This window comes from Gouania willdenowi, chromosome 13, assembly GCF_900634775.1.
Source record: "Gouania willdenowi chromosome 13, fGouWil2.1, whole genome shotgun sequence".
In the NCBI taxonomy this organism is placed as follows: Eukaryota; Metazoa; Chordata; class Actinopteri; order Blenniiformes; family Gobiesocidae; genus Gouania; species Gouania willdenowi.
This window is the reverse complement of record NC_041056.1, coordinates 333,865-359,854: the sequence shown is the minus strand read 5'-3', so window position 1 is coordinate 359,854 and position 25,990 is coordinate 333,865. Positions and strand designations below refer to the sequence as shown.

The 25,990-nt window shown below is 36.6% G+C and overlaps 2 protein-coding genes across 5 annotated transcripts in view; one reads left to right on the top strand and one right to left on the bottom strand.

Moving 5' to 3' along the window:
• Positions 1 to 321: 321 nt before the first annotated feature.
• On the bottom strand, positions 322 to 15,962 carry ercc2 (excision repair cross-complementation group 2). Its single transcript, XM_028465625.1, has 23 exons — positions 15,560 to 15,962; positions 15,389 to 15,488; positions 13,752 to 13,829; positions 13,620 to 13,682; positions 13,432 to 13,545; positions 12,541 to 12,657; positions 12,353 to 12,469; positions 11,712 to 11,835; positions 11,535 to 11,631; positions 10,277 to 10,410; positions 10,038 to 10,206; positions 8,251 to 8,369; positions 7,096 to 7,165; positions 6,955 to 7,024; positions 6,500 to 6,601; positions 6,372 to 6,435; positions 6,168 to 6,289; positions 5,414 to 5,506; positions 3,842 to 3,914; positions 3,668 to 3,738; positions 3,433 to 3,576; positions 1,390 to 1,533; positions 322 to 614 (listed from the first exon to the last, which is right to left on the bottom strand). The coding sequence occupies exons 1-23, from the start codon at positions 15,562 to 15,564 to the stop codon at positions 522 to 524; spliced, it is 2,283 nt and encodes a 760-aa protein (XP_028321426.1). The 5' UTR covers positions 15,565 to 15,962; the 3' UTR covers positions 322 to 521.
• Positions 15,963 to 17,624: 1,662 nt separating this feature from the next.
• Positions 17,625 to 25,990, top strand: part of LOC114474165 (heterogeneous nuclear ribonucleoprotein U-like protein 1) — a 28,531-nt gene continuing 20,165 nt past the window's right edge. For 2 of the 4 annotated variants that reach the window (XM_028464249.1, XM_028464247.1), the window contains exons 1-3: positions 17,625 to 17,703; positions 18,735 to 19,064; positions 21,540 to 21,800. In XM_028464249.1, the coding sequence (XP_028320050.1) occupies positions 18,764 to 19,064; positions 21,540 to 21,800 (562 nt within the window). In that variant the 5' untranslated portion in view covers positions 17,625 to 17,703; positions 18,735 to 18,763. Of the gene's footprint in view, positions 17,704 to 18,052; positions 18,113 to 18,734; positions 19,065 to 21,539; positions 21,801 to 25,990 lie in introns of all 4 variants that reach the window. The other 2 variants (XM_028464250.1, XM_028464248.1) reach the window with 2 other exon arrangements.

The following is a 25,990-nucleotide window of genomic DNA, read 5'->3' as shown; positions in this document are numbered from 1 at the left end:
ATTGTGGGTCATCATTATGTGGTCTCCTTTGGTAAAGGATGTATCAGTGTTTCCTAGGCTAAAGGAGGTTATAAAGGAAGTATTGAGCCTCTTTTCCTGAGCAAAAGAGAACTCAGACGCTCTTTATCATGGCTGCCACTTAAACACTTCCTGGGTAAAGGAAAAGTGGATAAGAAAGGAGATAGGAGGGAACACGTTTGTGTTAGCTTAGCATGTAGGCAAAGATGGCTGAGGAGGGTAGGGGCGGGGCCATGTTTGTTTTTGTTAAAGCTGCTGATTTCACATTGTTCTGATTCTCTGGAAAAAAAACAAAAGTCAGTGTTTAAATGTAAACATTTATGGATGAGAATCAAACAAACGTTTTGTAGAAAACAACAGTAATAAAGTCTGTACATCAGAAACATCTAAAAAAACAACAATAACAGTAATTTCAGCTTCTTTCTTCTCTACTGTTCCTGGTTTTGGTCCTGGAGTCGCTTCTGTAGCTTTTTATCCACATTTATTCTTCATTAAATAAACGTTTACGTCTGATGAGCAATCTGAGCGATTCTCTTCAGCGTTTCCTCAGATTGAAGCTGCTCCAGAGTCAGCAGAGACAAACCCAGCTGGTCCTCCTGGTCACACACACACACACACACACACACTCATTACATTTTAGAATAATATTAACTCATCTTTGTTACATTTCATTTTTAAATCATTATAATAGGATTAATTTATATTATTTAACAAATTATTTCTATTGTTGCATTTTTTAAATTTTATTTACTTTTTTGTAAATATAATTTTTTATGAAATCTTTTTAGAATGATTCTGGAATATATTAAAAATATGAATCATTATTGAGTTAAGGGTTACCAGAAGAGGAATTTATATTATTTACTTAATGTACATAATTATTACAATTTACTTCTGCTGTTTTCTTCCATCTTTTGTAGATTATGAAATAAAAAAAGTTAAATAAAGATTAATATATTAAATATGTATTACATTATATTATTATTACATAAATTAATTAATTACTGAACTTATTTTTTATTATTAAACAAAAAAAACCTTTAAAATTAATAAGAAATATTCCGTTGTTATTATTAATGTCTGTGAATGGAACTTTATATATTTTTCTGTAAATGAAAGTTTTTCCTAGGAAAATGTTTGATGATTAATTTATAAAATAGGTTAATATCACAAGATAAATTACAGTTAAATAATGACTAGAAGTAACAATTTATTGTTTTTAATAAAGCATTTCTTTCAAATAATCATTATTTTTAATAAATAAATATTTTTTAATAGAAATTTTCGCTCCAGACATCATTAAATGACATATTATTGAATTTTCTCCTTTTCTCTGTGTGTGTGTGTGTGTGTGTGTGTGTGTGTGTGTACCTGTCTAAAGGGCTGAGCCATCTGTCGGAGGAAGTGTTTGGATCGTTGAACGCTTTCATCCACCGTCAGGTTCAAACTCCCGTCACTGATGTGTTCCTGAATCCAACGAGGAAGTTTCCCTCGTTTGTCTGCGCGGGCGTAACGCTGAAAACACAGGAAATAAATATCATTTCATAAACTACTTTCTGTTTTCATTAGATTGTAGGCAGCAATGCAATAAAAATATACATTTAGTGAATAAAAAATAAATGTCATCTAAATGTGTGTGAAATGGTTTTATCAGGATGATCAGGAAAAGAAACAAATAGTCGAGAATTAAAAATAGTCACAATTTTTGCAAAAAAAATAAAACTGTGGAAAAATGTCAAGAATTCTGGGAAATAGACAAAATATTCAAGAAGAGTCGTAGAAAAGGTAATCAATTTTAACTTCTTAGAATGTCTATGAAAAAAGTAAAGTAAGTAGAAAAGGGTAAAAATTCTGTGGAAAAAAACACCAATTATGGAAAAAAAATTCAAAACCTTAAGTGGAAAAAATTACAACCAAAGTGGAACATTTTTTCTTTACATTTTTTGGGGAAAATAAAAATCAAGAATTTTGTGGAAAGAAATTCAGAATTTTGTAGAAATGTTTAACATATGTTTTTTTTACATTTTGTTGGAAGAAAAATCAGAGTAAAATAAGAACTCAGTAAATGATCAATTAGAACTCAAGGAAAGTCATAGATATGAAGTAAAAATATTAATTTAGAAAAAAAAGATTTAAAGCAGAATTCAGTAACTTGTGCTTACAGCTCCCCCTAAAGGTCCTTTTGGTCATGTCACTGTTGTAACCACTCCACACACCCCGCCCCCTGCCCCACCCCACAGCTACATGCACACCTTTGCTCTCCCAAGACAGTAGCAACCGATCACTGAAAAATCCTACTCTAACAGTGACACTAAGAGTGTTTTCACAACAACCGCTGCGATGCAGTAGCTTCTCTCTCCCCTGATGTGTCGTTTGCACATAGTGATGTTTTGTGGTCAGTCCATCATTTCATCACTCCAGTGACGCAATCATCATGGAACAGTGTGTGTGTGTGTGTGTGTGTGTGTGTGTTGGAGCCAGTGACAGGGTAGAGAGAAAGAGAGAGAGGGTTGATCCATTTTTATGTTTTAAATGCTGAACTAACAGATATTAAAGGATGATGTCACTCAGAATGTGTTATGATCAGTAGTTACTGTGGTTTTCAAGAAATTAACCGCTTTAATTTTGTCCCGATAAATTGAGGAAGTTGTACAGCCTCCGCTGCAGCCGTCTGCACTGTAGTGGGAGGGAAAAGGGAGGGGCTACAGCCCCCGCTGTACAGACAGTGAAGAACGAGGGATTTGTTGCTTTAAGTCGCTTAAAAAAATTCAGATTTTTGAAATTACACAATTCACGTGAGGGGAGTTAAATTGAGGTCGCATCATTTACATTGACTTTAATGCAATCCAGTCGTGTTCGGTGTGGACGGACCTTTCACACATATAGTCCCATGTGACCATGTGACCAATATGAGGAAGAGAGTAAAAAAGTAAAATAAACAAATGTGTGATGTGAGAGTAATACGGACGGGAGTGTGTAAAAGTGTGTGTGTGATTGTGCGCTGACAAAGAGGCTCTGAAAATGGATGGATATTTGTGTGTGTGCTGCCTGATGGAGCGCTGGGTTGTTAGTGTATGTGCGTGCCTGTTGTCGTGAAGACAGTGTGTGTGATTGCTGTGTGTTGCTGCTGAGCTGTCACTGATGGAGTTGCTCCGTTCCTCAGACAAACGTCTTCTCTGCCTTTTTTTGGTTGGCTCCGCCCTGATATAAATTTGATAAAAGTTAATTAGTAGACAACCGTGTGCAGCCACTGGTCATGATCTAGTAAAGCAGTACGCCTGCCACTGGGTCGGACAGAGGAAAAGTTGTAGCAGGGGGGTGAAAGACCCCCCAATCACTTCATAAACACTTGTATTACCTTCACAGACACACACAAACGCGCACACACACACACGCACACGCACACCCACCCACCTTGTCAGCAAAGATCATGAGTCCGTAGTCAGTTTTCCCTCTGATGGCTCGACCCACACACTGAGCTGCGTGACGCATGGCGTCAAACGTTAGGAAGTCATTCTCTCGGATCTGAAACTGGTCACGTAGATACTCCAGACGAGCCTGACACACACGCACACACACACACACACACACAGTTTACATTATGTAAAGTTAACAATGATATTTCAGCAACAGGAAGCCACGCTCTGACCTTCAGGATGCGACTCTGTGTGTAAACGTAAGGAACCCCGAACATGATGACGGCTCGTCCAAAGTGATGCACTGAAACACACACACACACAGTGAACACACACACACACACACACGCACACAGTGAACACACACACACACACAAGAAGATTTTGTAACAAAGTGATTTTTTTACCAAAGTCGATTCCCTCCGACACTTTTCCTCGAGCCACAGAGAGAAGAATGGCTCCTCTGCCGTTCTCACATGCCTACACACACACACACACAGACACAGACACACACACACAGACAGAATAAATGCCAATGTGTGACGCACAACAGACACACAAGGAATGTAATATTGTGTAGAAGAGAGATGGTCACCAGGCTTGGGCAATATCCAAATGTTGATACCGTTATACCTCCTCCCTATTTTACCATGGTATACGGTATTACCGTGACTAAATAAAAAGTTCACACTATGTGTGTGTGTGTGTGTGTGAGTGTGACAGCAGAGAGGACTGAGGCTTCTTTTACTCCTCACTCTGGCTGTAAGTTTACAACACGTATCATAAACGGTTCAAATGATCAGTTATTAAAGGATGAGTTCACTCAGAATGAAGGCTTGTTCAAGAAGTTAAAGCTGCAGTTCATAGAATCCTCTTTCCACTCCGTATTTAAACTGAACCTCCCTTACCGGTATATTTGGTGAACACTCTTAGTGAATTTTTTCTCAATATAGACTAGTGACACATGTATGGACTTTATCTTGTTTTATTGGAGATTTTTCTGGTGGTCTAGAGACTCTGACATGAATACATGTATCACTGTAGTTACTGTCCCAATCAGCTGCTGCTGCCGTCAGCCCCTCCCCACTATAAGGGGCTGTGATCCCTGCTTCCTGTCACTCTGAGCGAACCATCACTCTGCTTCCAGATGATAGAATTAATTCACCTTGAATAAGCTTCTCTTGGTTTACATACGTCTGTCCTCTCTCTCTGACACCTGTGTGTGTGTGTGTGTGTGTGTGTGTGTGTGTGTGTGTGTGTGGGGGGGGGGGGGGGGGGGGGGGGGGAGCTGTAATGTGATTATATTTAACATTCATCAGCATTTACAATAATGACCAATCAGAGCATAACAACCATGTGTTTGTGTGTTCTTGGGGTCATTTTGTGTCTTTGTTAATATCATTGTGTGTATGTGTGTGTTTTCAGTCTTTTTTAAATTAGTTTTGTTGTCCTTTTGTGTATTTTTGATGTTTAGTGTATTTTCTGTTGTGAAATGTTGTCGTCCTTTTGTGGTTTTTCTCTATTTTAATGTAAATGTGTTCTAGTTTTGTGTTTTCTGTTGTTTAGAGTAATTCCGTTGTCATTTTGTGTGTTTTTATTGTCATTTAATGTATTTTCTGTTGTTTTGTTTAATGTTTTGTCCTTTTGTGTGTTTTTGTTGTTGTTTTGTGTCTATTGTGCCTTTAGTGAAGGATGCAAACAATAGCAAACAGAAATCCTTTCTCACAATTATCAGTTCATTGGCTGGAAATATGTTTGATATTATATTTCATTTCAGTTAATCTTTTTTTTTTTTTTGCGAGAATTTGGAAGGTTTTGGAAAAAACAAGATTTCTTGAAATAATTAGTTAATGAATGAATTGATTTGTGATGTAACATGAGCACAGAAACGATGAATGCTTTGAGTGTGCTGAACCAGACTTTAAACGCTCTTTTCTCATAAACAATTGTAATCTGATTACAGATGAGGTCACTCTGACCTCCTGGTATTTCTCCAGTGCCATACTGGTCTCTGCAGCGTCCGGCGTCTCAATGAAGATCAGCTTGTTCCTCTGGATGTTCTCCAGGATACCCTGAAATGTGTATTAAATATGAATACATATTATCACATAATAAAAATACAAACATGGGAATAAAGAATGTCTTTAAATATCATTGTTATTTATTATTTTAAATTGTTTTTATTCATTTAAATTTAGATCTTAATGTTTTTTTTTTATATTTAGGTCTGTGTTTTTCAACCTTGGGCATGTGACCCCATGTGGGGTTTCCCAGAATTGAAATGGGGTCGCCTGAAATGTCAAGTAATCGATAAAAGAAATAATTAATGATTAAAGTTATGTTTTGGTCATTTTTTTAAGATTATTATTATTTTTTTAAATTAAAACACATCACACAATCTTAAACAACTGTATTCTATACGTTCACTTCCTCAAATATAAATCGTTTTTTAAGAAGTACAGAAAAAATGTATGATTAAATAGTTAATGAAATAATAATAAAATAAAATAAATATTATTTGTGTGAATCAAAATGAGGTCGTGACCCAAAAAAACTGCAAAAACAAATAAATACACAAAAATAGTTCTCACTAATATATTTACATTAATATCTACATTTCCTGCCAAAATGTCAGGTTTTAAAACGTATGTACAAATAAAAACATTGTATTTGAAAACCTTAAAACGACTACAGGACATTTGTTTGTGTTGTTGTAACCATGGCGACACCGACCTGCTCGTACCACGAGGCCACGATGTTCTCCATGTAGACGTAGCTGGTGAAAAAGGCCACAATGCCGTCGGGAACGACCGCCGACATCTCCAGCAGGAGGTTGCCATAGTTACGGATAACGGCTGGACAATAAACAAACGCATGGCGAATAAATAAATAAATAAACAAGTCAATAAAACAGATTTGTGAACAGGAGACACAAACCAAAATCTTCTCTGGTTTCAAACTTAGAGCTCAGAGCGACCTGATCGTTCCCTCTGCCGACGATCTGCAGTAAACAAACAAATAGCTAAATATCAAAGGGGAGGGGGAGGGGCAGTGTGGGGACGCACCAGTGGGCACAGGCAGGTACGAGCCAGAGTCATGGTGAAGGACGCCATGGTAACCGGACGGAAGTCCAGGATCTTTGGATAAACGTCCAGAGGAGAAAGTGTCTGAGGACGAACAGGACAGTATTTGTGATTGTTTTCTGTTGCACTTTTTGATCAAACATTGAGTTTCCTTGTGTATGGAATGCTTTATACAAATAAATGTTCCTTTTCTAAGGACCAGGCCAAAAAAAGACAAAACAAAAACAAGACAAAAGATGGAATGAACAGAAAACAAAAGGATGAAACAAGATTAAAAAAACTAAAGTAGAGATTACTGCTACGATATATATATCGTTATATCGTACAGCTTTAGAATGAGACAAACAGAAACAAAAGGAGAGAAAAGACAATAAAAGATGAGAAAGTAAAGATAGAATTTCAGAAAACATGAGCGAGGGAAAGAAAGAGAGACTTACTCCTGATGTGATGATGACTGATTGGAATCTCTGAAAGACTGGTTTGATGGCGATGGACGGATCCATACAGCTGAACATAAACATCAGTCATTCATTACGTTCACTTTCAAAGTAAAAGCCTGGTTTAACAGTGATTTTCACCTGAAGTGAAGCACAGGGTTTGCAATGGTTGGAGTTCTGTCTTCAAAAGGTTCAATAATTAAAGTAAAACCTGCCGAGATAAAGAGACACAATGATACATATATACGTATACGTATGAGGGCTGTACAAAGGCAGATTAAAGGCTTTAAATGCTCAGAAAAACAGACTTTTTAATGTCTTTCTTTATGCTCGTGCTTTTCTTTTCTCTCCTTTTTTATTAATTAATCTGAACATTAATACACACATTATTAAATGGTTCTAATCCTTTTTTGTATATCTTTGTTTTCTAAATATATTCTTGTCATTTTGTATATTTTTCTCTCATTTTGTGTGTCTTTGTGTTTGTTGTGTGTGTTATTGCAGTAGTTATGTGTATTTCCTCGTCTGTTTGGGTGTTTTTGGAATCATTTGATGTACTTTTGTTGTCGCTTTGTATTTATTTTGTCATTTTGTGTATTTTCTTTGTAATTTTATTTCCATTTCGTTTAATTTTGTCTGTTTTTTTGTAGCAGTAGTTAATTAGTGTATATTTGTCATCCTTTTGTGCAATTCTTTGTAATCTTGTATGTCATTTTTGTATTTTTATGTACAAATTTTGTGAGTATTTGTGCTGTTTTGTGTGTTTTTGGGAGTCACTTAGGACATTTACTTTTGGGGCCGCATAAAATTAAGTAAATTTGTGTTGTGGAGTCATTTTTGTTCTGTTTTAATTTTATTTTTGTAATTGTCTTTTGCATTTTTGTAGTAAATTAGTGTATATTTGCTGTCCTTTTGTACAATTATTTCTATTTTATGTATAGAAATTTTATTATTTGAGTTTTTTTTTCTGTTTTGTGTGTTTTTGGGAGTCATTCTGGGCATTTACTTTCGGGGCTGCATAAAATTTAACTGAGGTCCGCATTACGCCCCGGGCCGCCAGTTGCACGGGTGTTCTTAATTAGTTACCATGGAAATGAGGCAGGTTGCCGTAGTAATGGGATGTTTTGCGTACTAACTGTTTTCAGTAATCGAGATTTCAGACCTTATTTCAACAAACAACAATAATGTCAATAATAATAAGCTATCCCTGTTTTGTGATGAATTATCACATTTATAATAAAGATTAGGTTGGAAACGGTCAACATTGTAAAGCACACTTTTATTCAAACTGCTTACCTTGACTGTAGGTGCTAACTAGCGTAGCAAAGTTAGAAATTAAAGTTACAGATGAAAAGTCGGCAATGTCGGCGATCTCCAGGGTTCGTAGTAACGACTGCAGCCGCTCAGCACAAAACCTGGAGACAAACAAAAAAACATCATGACCTGATCCATCTTTGATTTTATCAATATAAAAAAGGCAACTGACTCTTAATAAACTCAGAACTGAATATCTAAATATAATTTAAAGCACATAGAAAACTTCTCCTAAAAATACTCAGAAACTATTCATTGAAAAGAGACAAAATGAAGTTTTGCTCACAAGTTGTCCACCTGTCACCCCCCCTTAGAAGATACAAAGACATCGTCAATGAAAGCCCTTAATGAACAGAATCACCTTCGACCCTTAGGACAATAAAATGTTAACAGCATTCAAAAGACCAAACTTCAGGAGAAAATTAAATGACTCAACTCTTCTGTTCAGCAACGCAATGCTGTAACAAAATACTCAGTAAGCAACAAGTCAACTCTTCATCGTCCATGCCATGGGCCACTCGCCAATGCTGGGATTAACACATTCTTGGCCATCATCAAAGACTAAGAACCTGTGGGCGTCGGAGCTGGTGGGACACTCCCCCCACCAATGAGGTGCTGGGTTGAACTCCATGAATGCTGCCTGAAAGGACGCGGCAGCAACTGCAGACTCTGATCACACGTCTGCTTGAACACCTTCACCGTGGAGACGCCGTTTCTGTGGGCGATTGCTCCCGATCACAAGCCACGTGGATACCTACCTATAAGACTGTTCACATTAAGTCCACCACAGCCTTTGGTGGTGTTGCTGTATCACTTTTGCCTGGAAGGCTGGTGGTGGGGGGACAACTAGCGGAATAAAGGACGTGATGCTCCTTGGCTTAGACACATTACTAATCCCTCTGTTTTCTGACTAAACGCTAAATCATTTTGTTTTCATTCATTCTCTGACACGCTTTGAGAAACTCTACAAAGAATGTGTGCTTCAAGGAAACAGGGCAGATGGACAATCAGTCACACACTCACTTCACACTTCCAGGCAGAGAAACACAAGACCACCGTAACAGTATAAAGTGTGATTTTCCACAAAAATGGTGTCTTTTCAGCTTGGAAGATGGTAAAAAATGGCTAAAAAAGCAGTTGGAATAAAATACTTTTTTAAGCCAATAAGTGAAGCTAAGCCTGAGCTAATTAAAGAACTCTGAGAAGTGGCTAAATTAGGTGTGATTTTGACAGCTGTCACTCAGAGTGAGAGACGGATGCTCCGTATGGGCGATTGTCCGCTGAGTCATCATTCTTTTATTAAACATTTAGGTTCATTGGTTGTTTGTGTTCACGTGATATTATCGACTCATTTAGTCAGCAAAAAGTGCTTTAAAAATGTTTAATTCCGTGACTTTTTTGTTTCTCTGTTATTAACGCAACAACACGTGGCTGTTGTTCAGGGACCTGATGATTCACATATTAAGCACTAATTACATGATATACTGTATATCAATGAATTATGTCTTCTTTTATAGTGTAAATAGGTGTATATTATATGAAGATTATTTTAGAACATGTACAGGTTTCATTTGCAGGATTTTTGTAATCACTTATTCTGTCTTTGCTTTATTTGATTTTTTAATCATTATCATTTTTTAAATATAGTAAAAACACTGCTGTTAGAGTTCATGTTTGAAATAATAATCAAATATCTCTTTATTATTGATTGAGCAGGAACAGGATGTCAGTACTGATGTAATCTTGATGTGTGCGACCTTCAAACTGACCTGAGAGGCTTGCGGTCGATGCAGACTTTGTCGAAAATGTCTTTGAGGAACTGCGGAGCACTTTCCTGGACCACGTGGTGGACCCTCAGACGGGACTTCAGATACTCCAAAAAACGTCTCAGGAAGCCGACAAAGTGCTCAGCTGTGCGAATCGTACCTGGAACGGCCTCTGGGACCAAAAAAAGGAAGATGCTTGTTTTAAATGCACCTCATTTGTGTGATGCAGAGCGTAGCCGTACCTCTCAGTATTTCATCAGGTAACACTGGGTTAGCCAGGTAGACGTCTGTCTCTCTAGCTACGTTAGCTTCTTTCAGACCTTCCACGAGTCGTCTGTACTCAGCCTTTAGTTTAGCAGCGTCAGTTTCCTTTATTCTGTTAGATATAATAATAAATAAATAAAAAAATAATAATAATATAAAACACAAGATCAGAAATACCACATCTGTCACTAAATCCCCATTTTCTCAACTTTGTTTAAAGTCCTTTTAAAGGACCTGTTCTTGTTTTAGCTAACTTGTTTTTAATTGTTAGATGGCTTTTATAGTTTTATCTTACATATGATCTTACTCTGTGACTGTACTTATTTACTTGTTTTAAGAACATTCTAGTACTATTTTCACACTGTAAACTTGTTATATGTACACACTTTAAAAAGAGATCATTAATCTCAATGTGGTTCTCCTGACTAAATAAAGACTAATCAAATGAAATATGTTTACCTTTGGAGCAAATTGCATATATGTGATGCTAAACGAGCTCTGCAATTACATGCTAATTATGAGCTAAAAAGCTAACAAATAAAGTCCAGTCCAACAAATTAGAATGAAGCTAAAATGCTAACTCAGCATGCAGAACCAAATCAATAAACTAAATCTAACCCAAAAAAAAACAGATTAGCACTTGTCTACTAAGCTACCTCCAGGCTAACAGGCTAACAAAATAAATCCAAGTAAACAGGTTGACGCTAAACTAATTAACTATACAAACCAGCTAATAATTTATGTAAAAAAAAAAATCATTTAGCTAAATTAGCTCACTCTAAATAAACAGGCTAACAAATTGAACCTAAAAGAACAAAGTACAACTAAGCTAATTATATAATTAGGAAGCTAATGGGCTAAAGAAAAATGTGGATAACATGCTAAAAGATAACAAAATATATTTAAGAAAACAGAATGACAATAAGCCAATAAAATATAACTGGGGCTAACAAACTATAAAGTAAAAATAGTACTTAGATAAATACAGAATAACAAACTAAGCACAAGAGAATAACATGAACTAAGCTAATAACATAATTCTAAGCTAACAGCCTAACAAACCAACAAATAAAAAAATAAATTAATGAACTGCCTTTACAGAGCTTCAGAAAACAAAACTCAGGACACATGATCACATATTAACATTTAATCTAAACTAGTATCAGTGTACATATTATTATATAGACGCTCTTTAACAAAGGAAAAGAAACAAAACATCATTGTTTATCGTCCTACTTCTGAATGGTGTTTTGAAGCGTGTCCACGTTGGTCTGGCAGCGGTCCAGCGTACGTCTGGTGATGTTCACGCTCATGGAGTCGATACAAACGTTGTCTGAAAACCAACAGGAGAAAAAAAAACAAAGATAAAGAAACTGTTGGTTTTAAATGTGAGGAAGTAATTCTGTTTCTCACCAATATTGTGAGCCTCATCAAAAACCACCACAGAGTTCTTGGCGAGCTCTTTGGACACGAGGTCGGCGATTTTGGGGTCCAGCAGGTAGTGGTAGCTGTAGACCACGATGTTAGCGTGTAGGATCTGAGAGGTTCAGGAGAGATTCATTCAGCAATTCATTATTAAACACAACTTGTTTTGTTCAACTGCTTTAACGCTAATTAGAAAAGCTAAATAAATTAACATTAAAATAACCAAATAGGAAAATTTTAAAATAAATATAAATGGAAAAAATAAAAACATATCGTCCAAAAATTAAATATAGATTGATAAAAAAAATAAAAATACAGTTCATTTTATACTTTATCAATTTAATAATTTATGTATATAAAAAAATATTTGTATCATTTTGTTTTTATTTTTACTTTTATTCATTTATTTTTTAACTTTGGCAGGTTTGGGTCACAACAAAATATAAAGTAAATGAGGGGGCTGTTCCAAGTGTGTCTAATGATGTATTTATATTTTAACTTTTGTATTGTTTCCCCACTTATATTTATTTATTTGTATTTAATTTCAATGTTCCTTTTTTTATATACGTTTACTGATTTAATTTTGGCAGGTTTGGCTCTCCCTAGGCTGGATGTGATGAGTAACGCACTGCGTATCGGGCCAGGTAATACGGACACCATCCCTTCCTCCGGCCAAAGTCCTTCAGGTCGTCCAAGTTGTAAATGCCGGCTGGAAGAGGAACCTGTCGGCCCACCGCGTCAAACTCCTGCCATCGAAGAAAAAAAACAAACATGAAAAAAAACCTCCATTTGAATTCTACGCTTGTCAAAAACTGACCTCATAGAAGCGACACGTGGGCAGGTTGGGGTTGCTGTGGCGCTGAGCTCGGACGTACGACGCCGTCAGACTGTGACACTTCCCATCAACTTCCTTCCCAAAGCGCAGAGAACTCACCTAGGAAGAGTCATAGGAAACTTCATCAACACGTCTACAGGATGCAAATAAGAAAAACAGCTGTACAGAAGAAGAAAACAAGAAAAATATACACAAAAAAAATGACAACACAAAATTAGGAAAAATATACAAAACCTCTACAAACATACACAAATTAAGTTCTAGCACACACAGCTACAACAAAAATACACAAAATGAGTTAAAAAAACAAACAAACAAAACAACAACAAAAATATACAAGAAATACAGAAAAATAAAAAAAATATGATAATATCAGACAAAATTACTAGTAAATATATCAAATGAATCATAGCACACAAAGCTACAACATAAACACACTAACTTACTCATAACATGTGGCAAAAATGAAAAATACAGAGAAAAACAGAAAAAAACAATACAACAAAAATACACAAAAGGACTCATAACACACAAAAAAACCACAAGAATTTACAAAAGGACAACAAGAGTTCACAAAAGGAATAAACATTCTAAAATAAAACAAAAAAATGTAAATCATACAAAATACACACAAAAATATACAAAATGAGTCAGAACACAGACCACAAAAAATACAGGAAAAGACAGAAAAAAAACAATAAAAGAATGAATGCACACAGAATGAATCCATAACACTAAAGGACAAACAAACCCTTTGAAATGTTCAGATTGGTCAATATTTTAACAGGATTGTTGATAACAATGTTCTCAGAGTCACAGCAGCTACAAAACCACAGGATTAAAATGTTAAAATCTCTTTCTCTGAGTTCCCACCTCTGGGTGGATGCACAGATTTTTGCGAGAGGAAAGAGCCAGAGACAGGAAGTTGTTGCTCTCTCCGGTTTCTTTAGCGTAAAACTCCATCAGCCTCCTCAGCTCCTCCACCACCTGAGAAGCAGAGTAGAGCACACTCTTTGGTCTCTGTAGCATATGATGGATCAACAGGACCAGCTTTCACTCACCTTCTCGATCTCAGGAACCGTCCTGGAGCAGTAGATCAGCTTGGTCACCTCCAGAGGAAACGCCTGGCACACAGAGAGGAAGAAGAATGGAGTTCAACGAGTAGAAATGTTCTCAGGTGGAGTCTGACTCACCCTTTGGTATGCCACGATGAGGGACAGCAGGGAGATGGTCTTTCCTGTTCCTGAAGGCATCTCCAGGACTCCGTGACCCTGGAACAGAAAAAGAAAATGATTTAAAGCATGTTCATAACAGATTTAGATTAAATCACCCTGTAGCTCATGTTCTACATTAACTTATTAATATCTGCAGGCTCATCTAAACGCTGATGTTTTGCTCATTTTTTTATTTGAACTTCACATTTTGGTGAATTTTAAAGATTGCCACAAATTATTATTGACAGATGACGAAAAAAGTCTGTGTACATACAAAAATCAATAATGTTAAAAAAAAACCAAAACAAATGTTTTTCAGCTGCAGGGACAGGACGACTGGTTGCAATTGAAGGAAAGATGAATGTGACCAAGTACAGAGACATCCTAGAAGAAAACCTCTTCCAGAGTTCTCAGGACCTCAGACTGGGCAGAAGGTTCACCTTCAACAAGACAATGACCCTAAGCACACAGCTACAATAACAAAGGAGTGGCTTCAGAACAACTCTGTGACCATTGTTGACTGGTCCAACCAGAGCCCTGACCTAAACCCTACTGATCATCTCTGGAGAGACCTGAAAATGTCTGTCCACCAACGTTCACCATCCAACCTGACAGAACTGGAGAAGATCTACAGGAAGATTGTCAGATGATCCCCAAATCCTGGTGTGAAAAACTTGTTGCATCGTTCCCAAGAAAACTCATGTCCGTACGAGCTCAGAAGATGTTTCTACTCAATACTGAGCAAATGGTTTCAATAAAACAAAGAGTGAAACATTTAAAGGGGTCTGAATACTTTACGTACACACTGTACCCCAGTTTGGGAAACACTGAATTAGATGCCAATCTGCCAATAGTGGTGTATTTATTCATAAATGTATAAATAAGACAATTTCACTGCTTTAAAAAGACTAACCCTGCATTTAGTCAGTTTATTTTGACAGGAACAGATCTTTTCTTTATACATCTGTAACAAATGACAAGAATATATCTATTTTTGTATGTCTGTAACAAACATATCTATTGTTAATCTGTCTGTAACAAAGGACAGAAACAGATCTATTCTTTATAGGTCAGTAACGAGAAAGAAGGGATCTATCATTTATATTTCTGTAACAAATAACATGAATAGATATATTCTGTATAGGTCTATAACAAAGGACAGGAACAGATCTATTCTTTACATGTCGGTGCATCTACTCTAGTGAAAAAAATATGAAGTGTCTATTAAAACGTAATGTGCCTGTGTTTTTTCACCGTGCCAAGATGGGGCACCACACTCCAGTATCTTTCCTTCCACTAGCATGGGTTCGAATTCCACTTTTGTCATATATATATATACTTTTCATTTTAACATATTTAACACGGCAAATTCCACCTTTAAAAATGCATACACCAAAAAAATAAAAATGTCTGGGTATTTCCTGGGTTAGCAGGGTAGCTAAAAATAAATATGAGCTCAAATAAAACTGACGGAACTTTAAGTCACGTTGTGCACATATCACGTGATCTAAACTGGCCAGTGGGGGCGCTCTGTATGAATAGCCACGACCAAAACAATAACCTAGATGCAGATACCGCAGCACACCTCAGAGGTGTGGGACAAACTCAGCGCTGACCTTGGCGTCCAGAGTTCTCTTGAGCTCCAGCATGTAGGAGAACTGCTCCGGGTAGATGAAATCATAGGGAAACCAGACCAGCAAACCGTCGATATTCAGCCTGACACAGAGAACATTCTGTCATTTGATGCTGTTAGCTTGAAATCTGTCATAAAGAGAATAAACACTCACTTCATGTCTGCAGTGCTCGTCTTCTTCTTCTTCTTCTTCTTCTCTCCCTAATGCACAAGTTGACCGGACGCCATTATTATCAGCGCCCCCTGCAGGCGGCCTGTAGAACTGAAACAGAGGCGAAATGAAACATTTCGACAAATTTGTTTATTTTGATTAATTTTGTAACAGAGTGTAGTGTCTTCCCTTGGTGATGATGTGGAGGATGAAAAAGGTGTAGTGTGGAAAAAAGGATGGTCGATGAAACTGGCTCGCATAATAATATAAAGTTTATTAACACAAGCAGAATCAAAAGAACAGAAGCCCTGTGAGAGCAGCCGGGGTCAGATTTACTCTGAATAAAACCAGCCAAAAAGGCATTTATGATTTGACAGGAAACTGGAGACCAACCGGAGGAGTCAAAGCTTTAGCCTTAGAACAAAGAAAGAAAGCCACAAACTTTCACACCTCAACAAATGGAGAAGTGCCAACCTGAGAACAAGAAACTTTCAGGGTTCACAAGTTAATCAACATTCCATCATTGGAGCTACAGAGATAACTGGCAGGAGGTAGTAAACCCCATATGTTTAAAGCCATCTGTTGAAGGCCTATACTCAGCTTTAAGTGAAGAGGTATATTACATAGAATGAATATCATATTAAGCAGTCAATACACCTCAAGAGCCTTCATTTCTTGATGTGGGTTTTGTGTTTTTTTGTTAGTTAAAGCAATGAAAGGCTTTTAAAAGTTACATTTTTTAGACTGCGATCCGCCATTCCATGTGTGACGTCACAGAATAGACAGTTTGTTCTGCACATAATGGTTTTGCACATAGAAATACAGTCGTGGTACTACTACTCCTACACTATAAAATGTATGGAATCAAAACTCGCCAAAGACCTCTATTCCAGAGAATTATACAATTAATTAAACTTAACAGCTATTAAGTCAACTGCCTAAATGTATTGTTGTTTTTACGTGTGTACATATTTCTCTTAGATGTGTTTTATTTTCATTTCCATGTTTTTTATGTTGTATAATACTAGTGCAGTGCCCACAGGAACATAAGTATATGTTGCTATAGAAAAGTGGGAGGTTAAGTATCTTCCTCATGGATGGTTTACATGAGAGCTTTAATTCCTCTTTCATTCAGAATAAAAGTTTAATCCGCCTTAAACTAACCTTGTAAACACTTAATTCCTAATTCAAATTTAATTCTGAATTACACACACGCACGTGCCTACACGCAATTTATTATTATTATTACTCATCTTAGTTACAAATGTTGCTCACTGAGGACACCTGCTGGTCAATATTTATGGTGTGTTTAGGATATTAGACCCACTTTAGTGGTTTTTAAAAGCCCTTTGTGCAGTCACTGCTGTAGATTCTACACAACTTATCCTGAGTTACCATGACTACCTGTCAACAGCAAAGCTGCATTTAGGACAATTTTATGAAATAATTTATGAACGGTATCATTGCAGTCCAAACAAATCCAACATTGTGTGTGTGTGTTTTTTTTGTTGTTGCAGATTTTAATTGTCATATTGTCTTTTCCTGCTATTTGGTGTGTTTCTGTTGTCATTTTGTGTGTTTTGTTGTCGTTGTGTCATTTTATCTGAGTCTTGTCTGTTCTTTTTGGTCATTTTGTGTGTTTTCTGAGTATTATTCTGTCAATTTTAGAGTTTTTTTTAATATATATAGCCTCTATTATTGTACTGTCGTATTTTATCTCCTTCATTGCACTATTTTTCGGGTGTCTTTTGTGTATTCTGTGTGTTGCTTTCTGTTATCTTTTTTTTTCATTTACTTTATCTAAGCTGTCATGACAGTAAATTCCCTACTTTGGAGGCCGTTTTAGAATTTTAAAACAAAATATAAAACGACATTACCCAGCATGCATTTCGAGCTTGAGAACTATTTGACAGCAGCGGGAAAAAACCAACTAGTTTGATTTTACATTTAAAATTTACACAGAGGAAAAACACAGACCTTGTGATGTTTGAATACATTTATAGAAATAATAAAATAAAATAAAAATCACGGACGCGTTGCATTTCCCTTTATTCTGGGTGTAGTACAGTCTCCGACGGTAGGGGGCGGTAGTGAGGCTCTCTCCACCTTCAACCCCAACTTTACCCGCGCGCTTCGCGTAGAAGGAGGTAGGCCTTTCGCTAATTTGACTATATTATGTGTTTATAACGCAGTTACAAGCTGCCTATTGAATGCATTTAGTGTGTAACATGCATGTACATCTGTGTGTGTGGTTGTAGTTTGTGTGCAAGTAGAGTGTACACTCGTAACCCGCTACTTTTCCTGCAACGGCTTGAAAACCTCGCCGTAGCTAGGCTAATAGCTTTATCGACACGAAGCGTGGATTTAAACCGAAATAGCACATTCATTTGTGTTAAATAGGGGTTTGAATATCTTTGTTGTTGCTTTATTACAGTGTATGTTACTGAGTTGTTCTAAATGGTAGAATTTGATATCCTAGTCCCGTATCTGTTCCAGGTGCTAGCCGGAGCTAACGCAGCCATAACGCCAACTCTGACGTCACGGACCTGAGCGGCTGTGAGCTGAAAAAAAAAAAAAAACATTAAAAACCCCAAAGTTCTAATTTGTTTTGTTAATATTCATGTTTATTAAACTTTGTATTGACGCACAATATTTTGGAGTCCTTAAGTATTAATAAGTTGAACACATTTGATGCCGTAAAAAAAACCAATACATTTTATTTAAAAGCACCTTTCAAAACACCCAAGGACACTGTACGATGGAGTCATAAAAGCAATTGTTTTGAATCCAAACGTAAATTGTATGCATCATATAGTTGTTTTCACTATTCATTAGTTCAAATATTTTTTATGTAATTTATAAAGATTGTATGTGGTTTTCGAGGCAAGGCAAATGTATTTGTATAGTGCATTTCAGTGCAATTCCATGTTCTTTACATGATTAAAAAGTGTAACAGAAAACATTTAAGAGTTTAAAAATCTATAGGAACATTAAATCTGCCGTGAAAACTTTTTAAATCAGCAGTAAAAAAAAAAAAAAAAATCTCTCTCTCTGTAGTCCTCACTTCTGAGTGTTGTGTCTCTTTTGTTTGCAGTAAACTTACCTTTATTCGGTTGTTTACTTGTAAACAATGATTACCAAACAAGGATCATGGAAAATGCTTGTTTTTGCTCTGCAGAAGAGAACAACCACAACTCTGCCGCTGCCATGAACATGGACGTTAAGAAGCTAAAAGTCAACGAGCTGAAGGAGGAGCTCCAGCGCCGCGGTTTGGACGCCAAAGGCCTGAAAGCTGACCTGGTGATGAGGTTGACTGCTGCGCTAGAGGCGGAAGCTCAAGGAGATACTGCAGAGCAAGGGGAGCCGGAGGAAGACTACCAGGAAGACCTGGACCAAGAACAAGAGGAAGAGGAAGACCAGGAGGAAGACCAGGAGGAAGAGCAGGAGGCAGAGGATGAAGGAGAGGATGAAGGAGAGGGCGAAGTAGAGGATGACCTAGGAGAACAAGGTGAGGACTTCCATCACTTCCATCATGTAAATGTAGCCAGTAGGACACTGACAGGTAGAATAATATTGGAAGGCAGTTTGACAACCACTGAATAATTATTTTGGACATTATTGCACGTTGAACTTAAGAAACATAAGTTTTTAATTTATTCATTTCTCTTTCTATATCTGTGGGTATATAGCATTGTGTCCAGCTATTATTAGTGAGGATGCATTACATATGAATTCTCAGTATTATCATAGTTGTCATTATTAGAGCTGGGTATCATGACCAATTTCCTGAATTGATTGGATTCTGATTAATATGGTGTTATTAATCAGAATTAGTGACAAGGGCGACCGTGGCTCAGGTGGTAGTGGGCCGTCTTCTGATCGAGAGGTTGGGGGTTCGATCCCAGTACCTGACTATGTGTCGAAGTGTCCTTGGGCAAGACACTGAACCCTAAGTTGCTCCCAGTGGTCGACTAGCGCCTTGCATGGCAGTCCTGTCCCACTGGTGTGTGAATGTGAGAGTGATTGGGTGAATGAGCTGATATGTAAAGCGCTTTGAGACTGCTTCAGTGTGGGGATAAAGCGCTATATAAATCTAGTCCATTTACCATTTACCATTTATGGCTGATGGCTCCTGGCCTTTCAGCTGGCCCTTCCTCCCTCCCCCCCTCCACCTGATTCACATCAGTAATCAGGTGGCGAGGGGGAGGAGCTGTATAAATGGCTGACAGGATCACAAGGACATTCAACCAGCAGCATACACGTGGGGAGAGTTCTTCAGTGCCCACTTGACAATTTGTAAGTTTGTCATTTTAGTTTGGACTGGAGTTTTCTGGCAGTTCTGTTTTTGTGTTTATGTAGATTAGAGTGGTCCATGACATAATGGGAAAAAATGAAGTTTGTCACGCAGCTCCACAAATTAAAAAAAATGTTTTATCCAGGGTGACCGCAGGTCCTTAAATAGTCTTAAATTCTGATTAGATGGGTCTTAAATGTGCTTTAGTCACGTCATCACAAGAATTTCTGGTGAGCACGTACTGAACGCTCTTCTCATGCAGAAAAAATGGCTGCGTTGTGCGATTTGACACGCAGCTGTTTGCTTCACCTGCAGCGTTTAGTCAATAAAGTTTTTGTATTTAAAAAAAGAAACTCCCTCTGCTGAGGAGCGAGTCAACAGAGTGAGTTGGATGCAGAGCGGAGGTGGAGAACAAAGTTTGGCTGAAGTTTTCTCTTTCCCTTACCTTCTCACCTACCTCTTTTACCTTGCCCCAAAATGTATGTTTTCACAACATTTCAAATGAAAATTGTGTTTTTCACATTATATCTAAGGTGGGCCATAATAGAAATATAAAGTTTCATTAGCCAGGACAGAAATTAAGTTGCTAATGTGGGTTGATCAGTGACAATTTATATAAGGAGTATGGTATAGTGGCTTCTTTGCTGGAATTATTTGTATTTATTGATAATTTATTTTTTCCTTCAAAAGACAGTTTTAGTTTAGTTTACATTTTGTTAGAAGTCCTAATTTTACATGAAAGATCCACATATGGCATTATACAGTGAAGGATCTGATAAAAGCACTTTAAGGTTAGGTTTGCTCACAGGTTCAGTCAATTTTGATTTCTAGGTTATTGTCCACTGATATTAAATGTTGTGAGAATTGTTACAATAAATGTCATTTTGGACAATGTTGATATATTTGTTTTCTTTCCACATTAATAAACACATTTGAAGAATGTTCTTGAACAACTGCTTTTTTTTTCATTTTTCCTTATTGTACATTATTAACTGACATCAATGCCTTTAATTGTAAAATAATATATTTCCCCTTTAGTCTGTATTTCCATCATAAGTTTGTTCTTAAATTTTCTTTAAGGTGGTGTTAAAGTCTTAAATATCACTTCTTCCTACCTGTAGTCACTATTATCTCATGAACAGGTGCTGTAGTTGACGTTGCTAACGCAAGACTATAGCATGGGACTACTGAGGTTAGTTTAAAAAAAAGAATCAAATTCAGCACCTATGAATTGATTATGGAAAATCATTCTGTTTTACACTGCTCTTATTGTTTAGAGCATTTCTTCTAGCCTCGTTTGTGCATTTGAATGTATTTATTTTAAATGTGTGAAATAGATGTCTCTATGGAACTTTTTCTGCTTGCAACACGATACTGATGTTGATACGATGTTTGCATGAAACATACACACTTTTATGACTTATTTTCTCATGTGGAATGTTAAGAAATGTGGTTTAAATGAGTGAGCTGTAATAAAAGTGAAACTTTTCTGTCATACTTGAATAACAAGTCATTGTTCATATAGACTTGGCACTTCTCTCTGCTGTGACAGAATCACTGGATTTATTATATATTCATTTTTTAAGAAACTATGCAAAGATGTGATATGAATTCAAAGAAATTATTCATTACATCAATGCAGACTTGACTTGGAACCCTTTCCCAATATATATGTATTGTTTTGTACAGAAGCAGTTGATGACAACAGTTGTGAGGACGACGTGAAAGCCGAGGCCCCTCGAGAAGAGGAAGACGAGGGCCGAGATTCAGGCGGTTATTACGAGGACGAGGCGGAGGGCGAGCCCTATGAGAGCCAGCCCACATCAGAGTCCAGTCACAGTGTGCCAGAGGCCACAGCTCCTGCAGAGACGACAAACGTTGAAGAGATGCCTGAGGAGGAACCCAAGCCTGTAGTGATGAACCAGGAAGAGAGTGTTGACACCTCACCAGGTCAGTGTTTGGTTAACGCTATAATTAACTCATTGACTGCCAAAGACGTCAATTGTGTTTTTGGGGCTGGGGTTGCTAGGAGACTGACAGGTCTTTTGTAAATATCTAATTCGTACAATAATGTAGTGACCAACTGGTGCCATGTAGGTGGCAGCAGAGCACCTTTGGATGAGAGATCACCCATTATGGTCAGAGCTCAGAGGAAGAGGGAAGGAGTTTACGAGACAGGAAATGGCGCTACAGGAGTTGATTCAGTGGCGTACACTCGACCAGAGCATGTATGGAACTAAGTGGACTATTGAGAGTCACGATGGTGAGAGAAAACGATCAAAAAACGGGGCAAGCGGTGACACTCGGCATGACCGGGAGGAGGAGGAAGTTGCGTGTTTTGGAGAATGACGGGGGGAGAGACTTGGAGGAACGCCAAAATACAATAAGAAATCCATTCAACTCTGACATAGATAGTAAAATAATAATGTTGCCATCAAAAGCCTGGTCTCAGTGTTTTGTAGTTTTATAGAATTAAACCAATGTTGAGGTGTCACTAAAGCAAAAAAATTGCTTCAAAGTCACTAATAGGTTTTTCAGCAAAAGGTGTTTTTCTCAGCTTTTTGTCACAAACTGGTGATTTGTGAGAAACTTGCCTCTATTCAACTGATGATTAGAAACAAAAATATTTTTTCTAATGAAATCTAGATTTTAGATTGTCATAGGATGAAATATTCTGTGGGTCGTAAATCAGTGAAAATCATCTAAAACACCTGGCCATATGGGGTTGGCTGCTCTGAAAATGGCTGGCAGTGAAGAAGTTAAGTACATGATACGAAAATATTTTAACACTTTTTCAAATCAGATCCTGATCATCGTGAATTTTACCAGATTAAAATATGGTTAAAACTGAAAAGTGCAGGGTAAAATTATTTATTTATTTTTCAAAATGTTCCATACAGAAGAAACATTTTGTCACTTTATCAATAGATTATAACGAGCCAAATAATTGTTAGTCCCAGGTTAAAGTTGTTTGTAGATTTAAAATTATTTTCAATTCGATTTTAACCAAATTCTAAAATGTTATGGTAATAGCATGACCATAACATATGCTATTGTGACACTCCCTGGGCACCACAGTTTCTCCAACAGCTGGAAGTGCCTGAATAATGTGAACTCTGAGCTGGTGTAATGAAGTATCATACAAAGGCTCTTCCAGCAAAAACATCTCCATAATTTGGAACTAGTGATTTTCCACTGAAAGGCGCAATGTTTTAGCCAAATATGATCCAAAATTAAATTTGATTCTCTTTCCCATTTTTATTTTATATAATCAGTATTTACCATTTTAGTCTCTTAAAGTCCTTATGCAGTATAATCTATAAATCAATTTAAGATCTGAGTCCTCATATGCTTTAGTGAAAATCTTTAAAATAGACATATCTAAAACATTTTTGTTCTTTGGCATAAAACTATTTATGTGGCAACGGCAGGTCCGGGCAGAGACCTCCACAGGGGCAAAATAAAAAGGGCACATATTACCGATACATATCATGGCATCTTGGCCAGAATCAGACAGTTTCTTTTTTTTTTAATACTTGAAATTTATTAGTGTTTTGTTTTTGTAAGAACAAAGCCATAATATAAACAATACAGCAACAAACAGCGTCACAGTGCGTCTACGTTGACAATCATTATTTCCTATAATGTTTCTAGACCTTTGACATTCTTACAGTGTTTGGTAAAAGAAGGATTTGTACAGCATTTTGAGTATGTTTTATTACAGTGCACAGGTAGAGTGTGGGTGGGGTGTGTAGGGGATCTTATATCTGAAAGTATAACATTAGTTTTGTCCATTTTGCAGTGTACGACTCCTTTTGTAGACGTTAGAAGGTCAATCTTTCCATCTCATGAATCTCCCTGTTAGCTTCAACCCAGTTATCTACTGTAGGAGCATCCTTCTGTAACCATTTACCAGTTATTGCTTTCTTTGCTGAAGCAATCAATATTTTCAGCAGATATCTATCATGTCCTGTCATTCCTTCAGGTAAATCACCAGATAAAGTGTTGTGCATCTTAATGGAATATTCTGCCCAAACAGACAGTTTCATATATATAACTAAAGGAGTAGGCATGGAAATAGATTTTATTTTAACAGAGTATATAAAATAATTTGTAGCGCATATTTTAAGCAAAATGTGTTGATTCAAAATGAACTGAGAGCTACTTTAACCCTCTGGGGCCTAAGGTGTTTTTCTGTTTTTTCACAGCATTTGATTTTACTTTTATATTTCATATAAGGAAATTCATAACCCTTGCATGTTTAGTATTTTTTTCAGGAGAACCTCCCAAAGTATTTTATTTAATATGACATACTGTATTAACACAGTGGATCTAAAACCACTATAAAAACTCAAATTTGAGTGGAAAAAATGTAGTTTTTTTACTATAAAAGTCACAAATATTTTTAGCGAATAATTTTTATTGCTTGTATAGCAAATCTAAACTATGTATTTCAAAAAGTTATATACAGATGAATAAAAACAGTTATAAATAGCTATTTACAGTGAAATGGAAGCAATGTCTGGTGATTATGAACAACTATTTATAAAAAAGTATGAATCACAAATACAGTAAAAGACAAATTAATTGTGCCTCATTGTATTGATATAAAACTATAAACGAATATACTAGACATTACATTACACTCTAATCTCACTAACTAAACAGTCAAATCACAGTAATAATCACTATCATCTTTAAACTCACTCTCTCTTTCTCTCTCTGTTTACCTGTGGCTTGAAAACAAAATTCCCGCTATATGTGGACATTATGATTGGACGATGGCCTTCTTCTCCTCTACCAATAGGAAAAAGCTATGATGTGACGTTTCAGCGTGGCTCTTTTTTGCTGCACAACACTTTCACTTTTGTTTTAGACGCGCTTTGCAGCGTCTTCCTGCACGGAGCACTGATAGCTCACTGACGCACATTTTCCCTCATAACTCTGCTTTTATTTGGCCTATCAACATGATTTAAAGACTGGTTTATAGTTTGACATCCGCACTTTTGACACGGGTTGAAACGGAGATTCAAAGACCCTACACTTTTCTGCTATTGGCTCTTTAAAACGATCATGTGATCAGGGCACGTCCGTTTACTGTAATAAACATTAATACCAAATGCTTTGCCAGACTTACAGAGCAGGACAGCAGTACGTTCTAAACACTAGCAGCAAACTGAAACATGGAACTACAGACATAAAATAAGAACAGAGGAGATTAACTCAATGATTTGCCCTAATAAAGATATATTAACATTCCTAATCACTGTATTGATCACCTCATTTTATGATCTAATTTTGTTTCTTCTTTCCCTCTTCTCTTGTTCTCCTGCCTTTTCTATTCTTCTTCCTCTGTGCTCAAAATATTTACAACTATTTACAATTATACTTCTTAGCTCTTAACATTTTTTTGGAGTATTTTTCCAGATCCTTTTACTCTGACCTTTTCTTTTTGTTCTCCATTCTCTGATCCACTGATATACAATATAAGCAATTATTAAACCCTGACACATTATTCAATAAGCATTTACTTTCTTTAAAAAACATGTCTAAAAATGTATTCTTGGCTATTTATGCACTATTTAAAAAATGGTGAAAAACTTAACTGCATTCGGTATTCGGCTAAGCGATTATATTTTATTTGGCTTCGGACTCAAATTTTCATTTCGGTGCATCCCTAATTTGTATTTATTAAAAAAATGTTCCCCTCCTGTGGATGCTGAACTACATTAGTGGTTAAAAATACTGTACTATTTTCCTTTTATTTTTCATTGTCAAAAGAATCCCTTGATAAACTATTCAAGACAATGCAATGTAACTAAAAATAAATCTTGAATGAAATAAATAAAGGAATAATACAAATGAAGAAGAAGCCTATTAATTTAAATTCTGGTTCAATTCAAAACTACATAATAGTTCTTTTTCTTTTTAAAAGTGCAACTGAAAATGTATTTTGTGCCTTAACAATTAGACTTTAAAAAAAACAAAAAAACCCAGTAATTTTACTGCGTTGACGGCGTCAAATATTTGTTTAGACCAGCAGAGGGCGCTGGTAACCCAGTGGTCGGTTGGCATGCAGATATTCCACCAGTGAAGAAGAGATGCTATGCTAGCAGACAGAGCAAATAGAAAAACGTGAT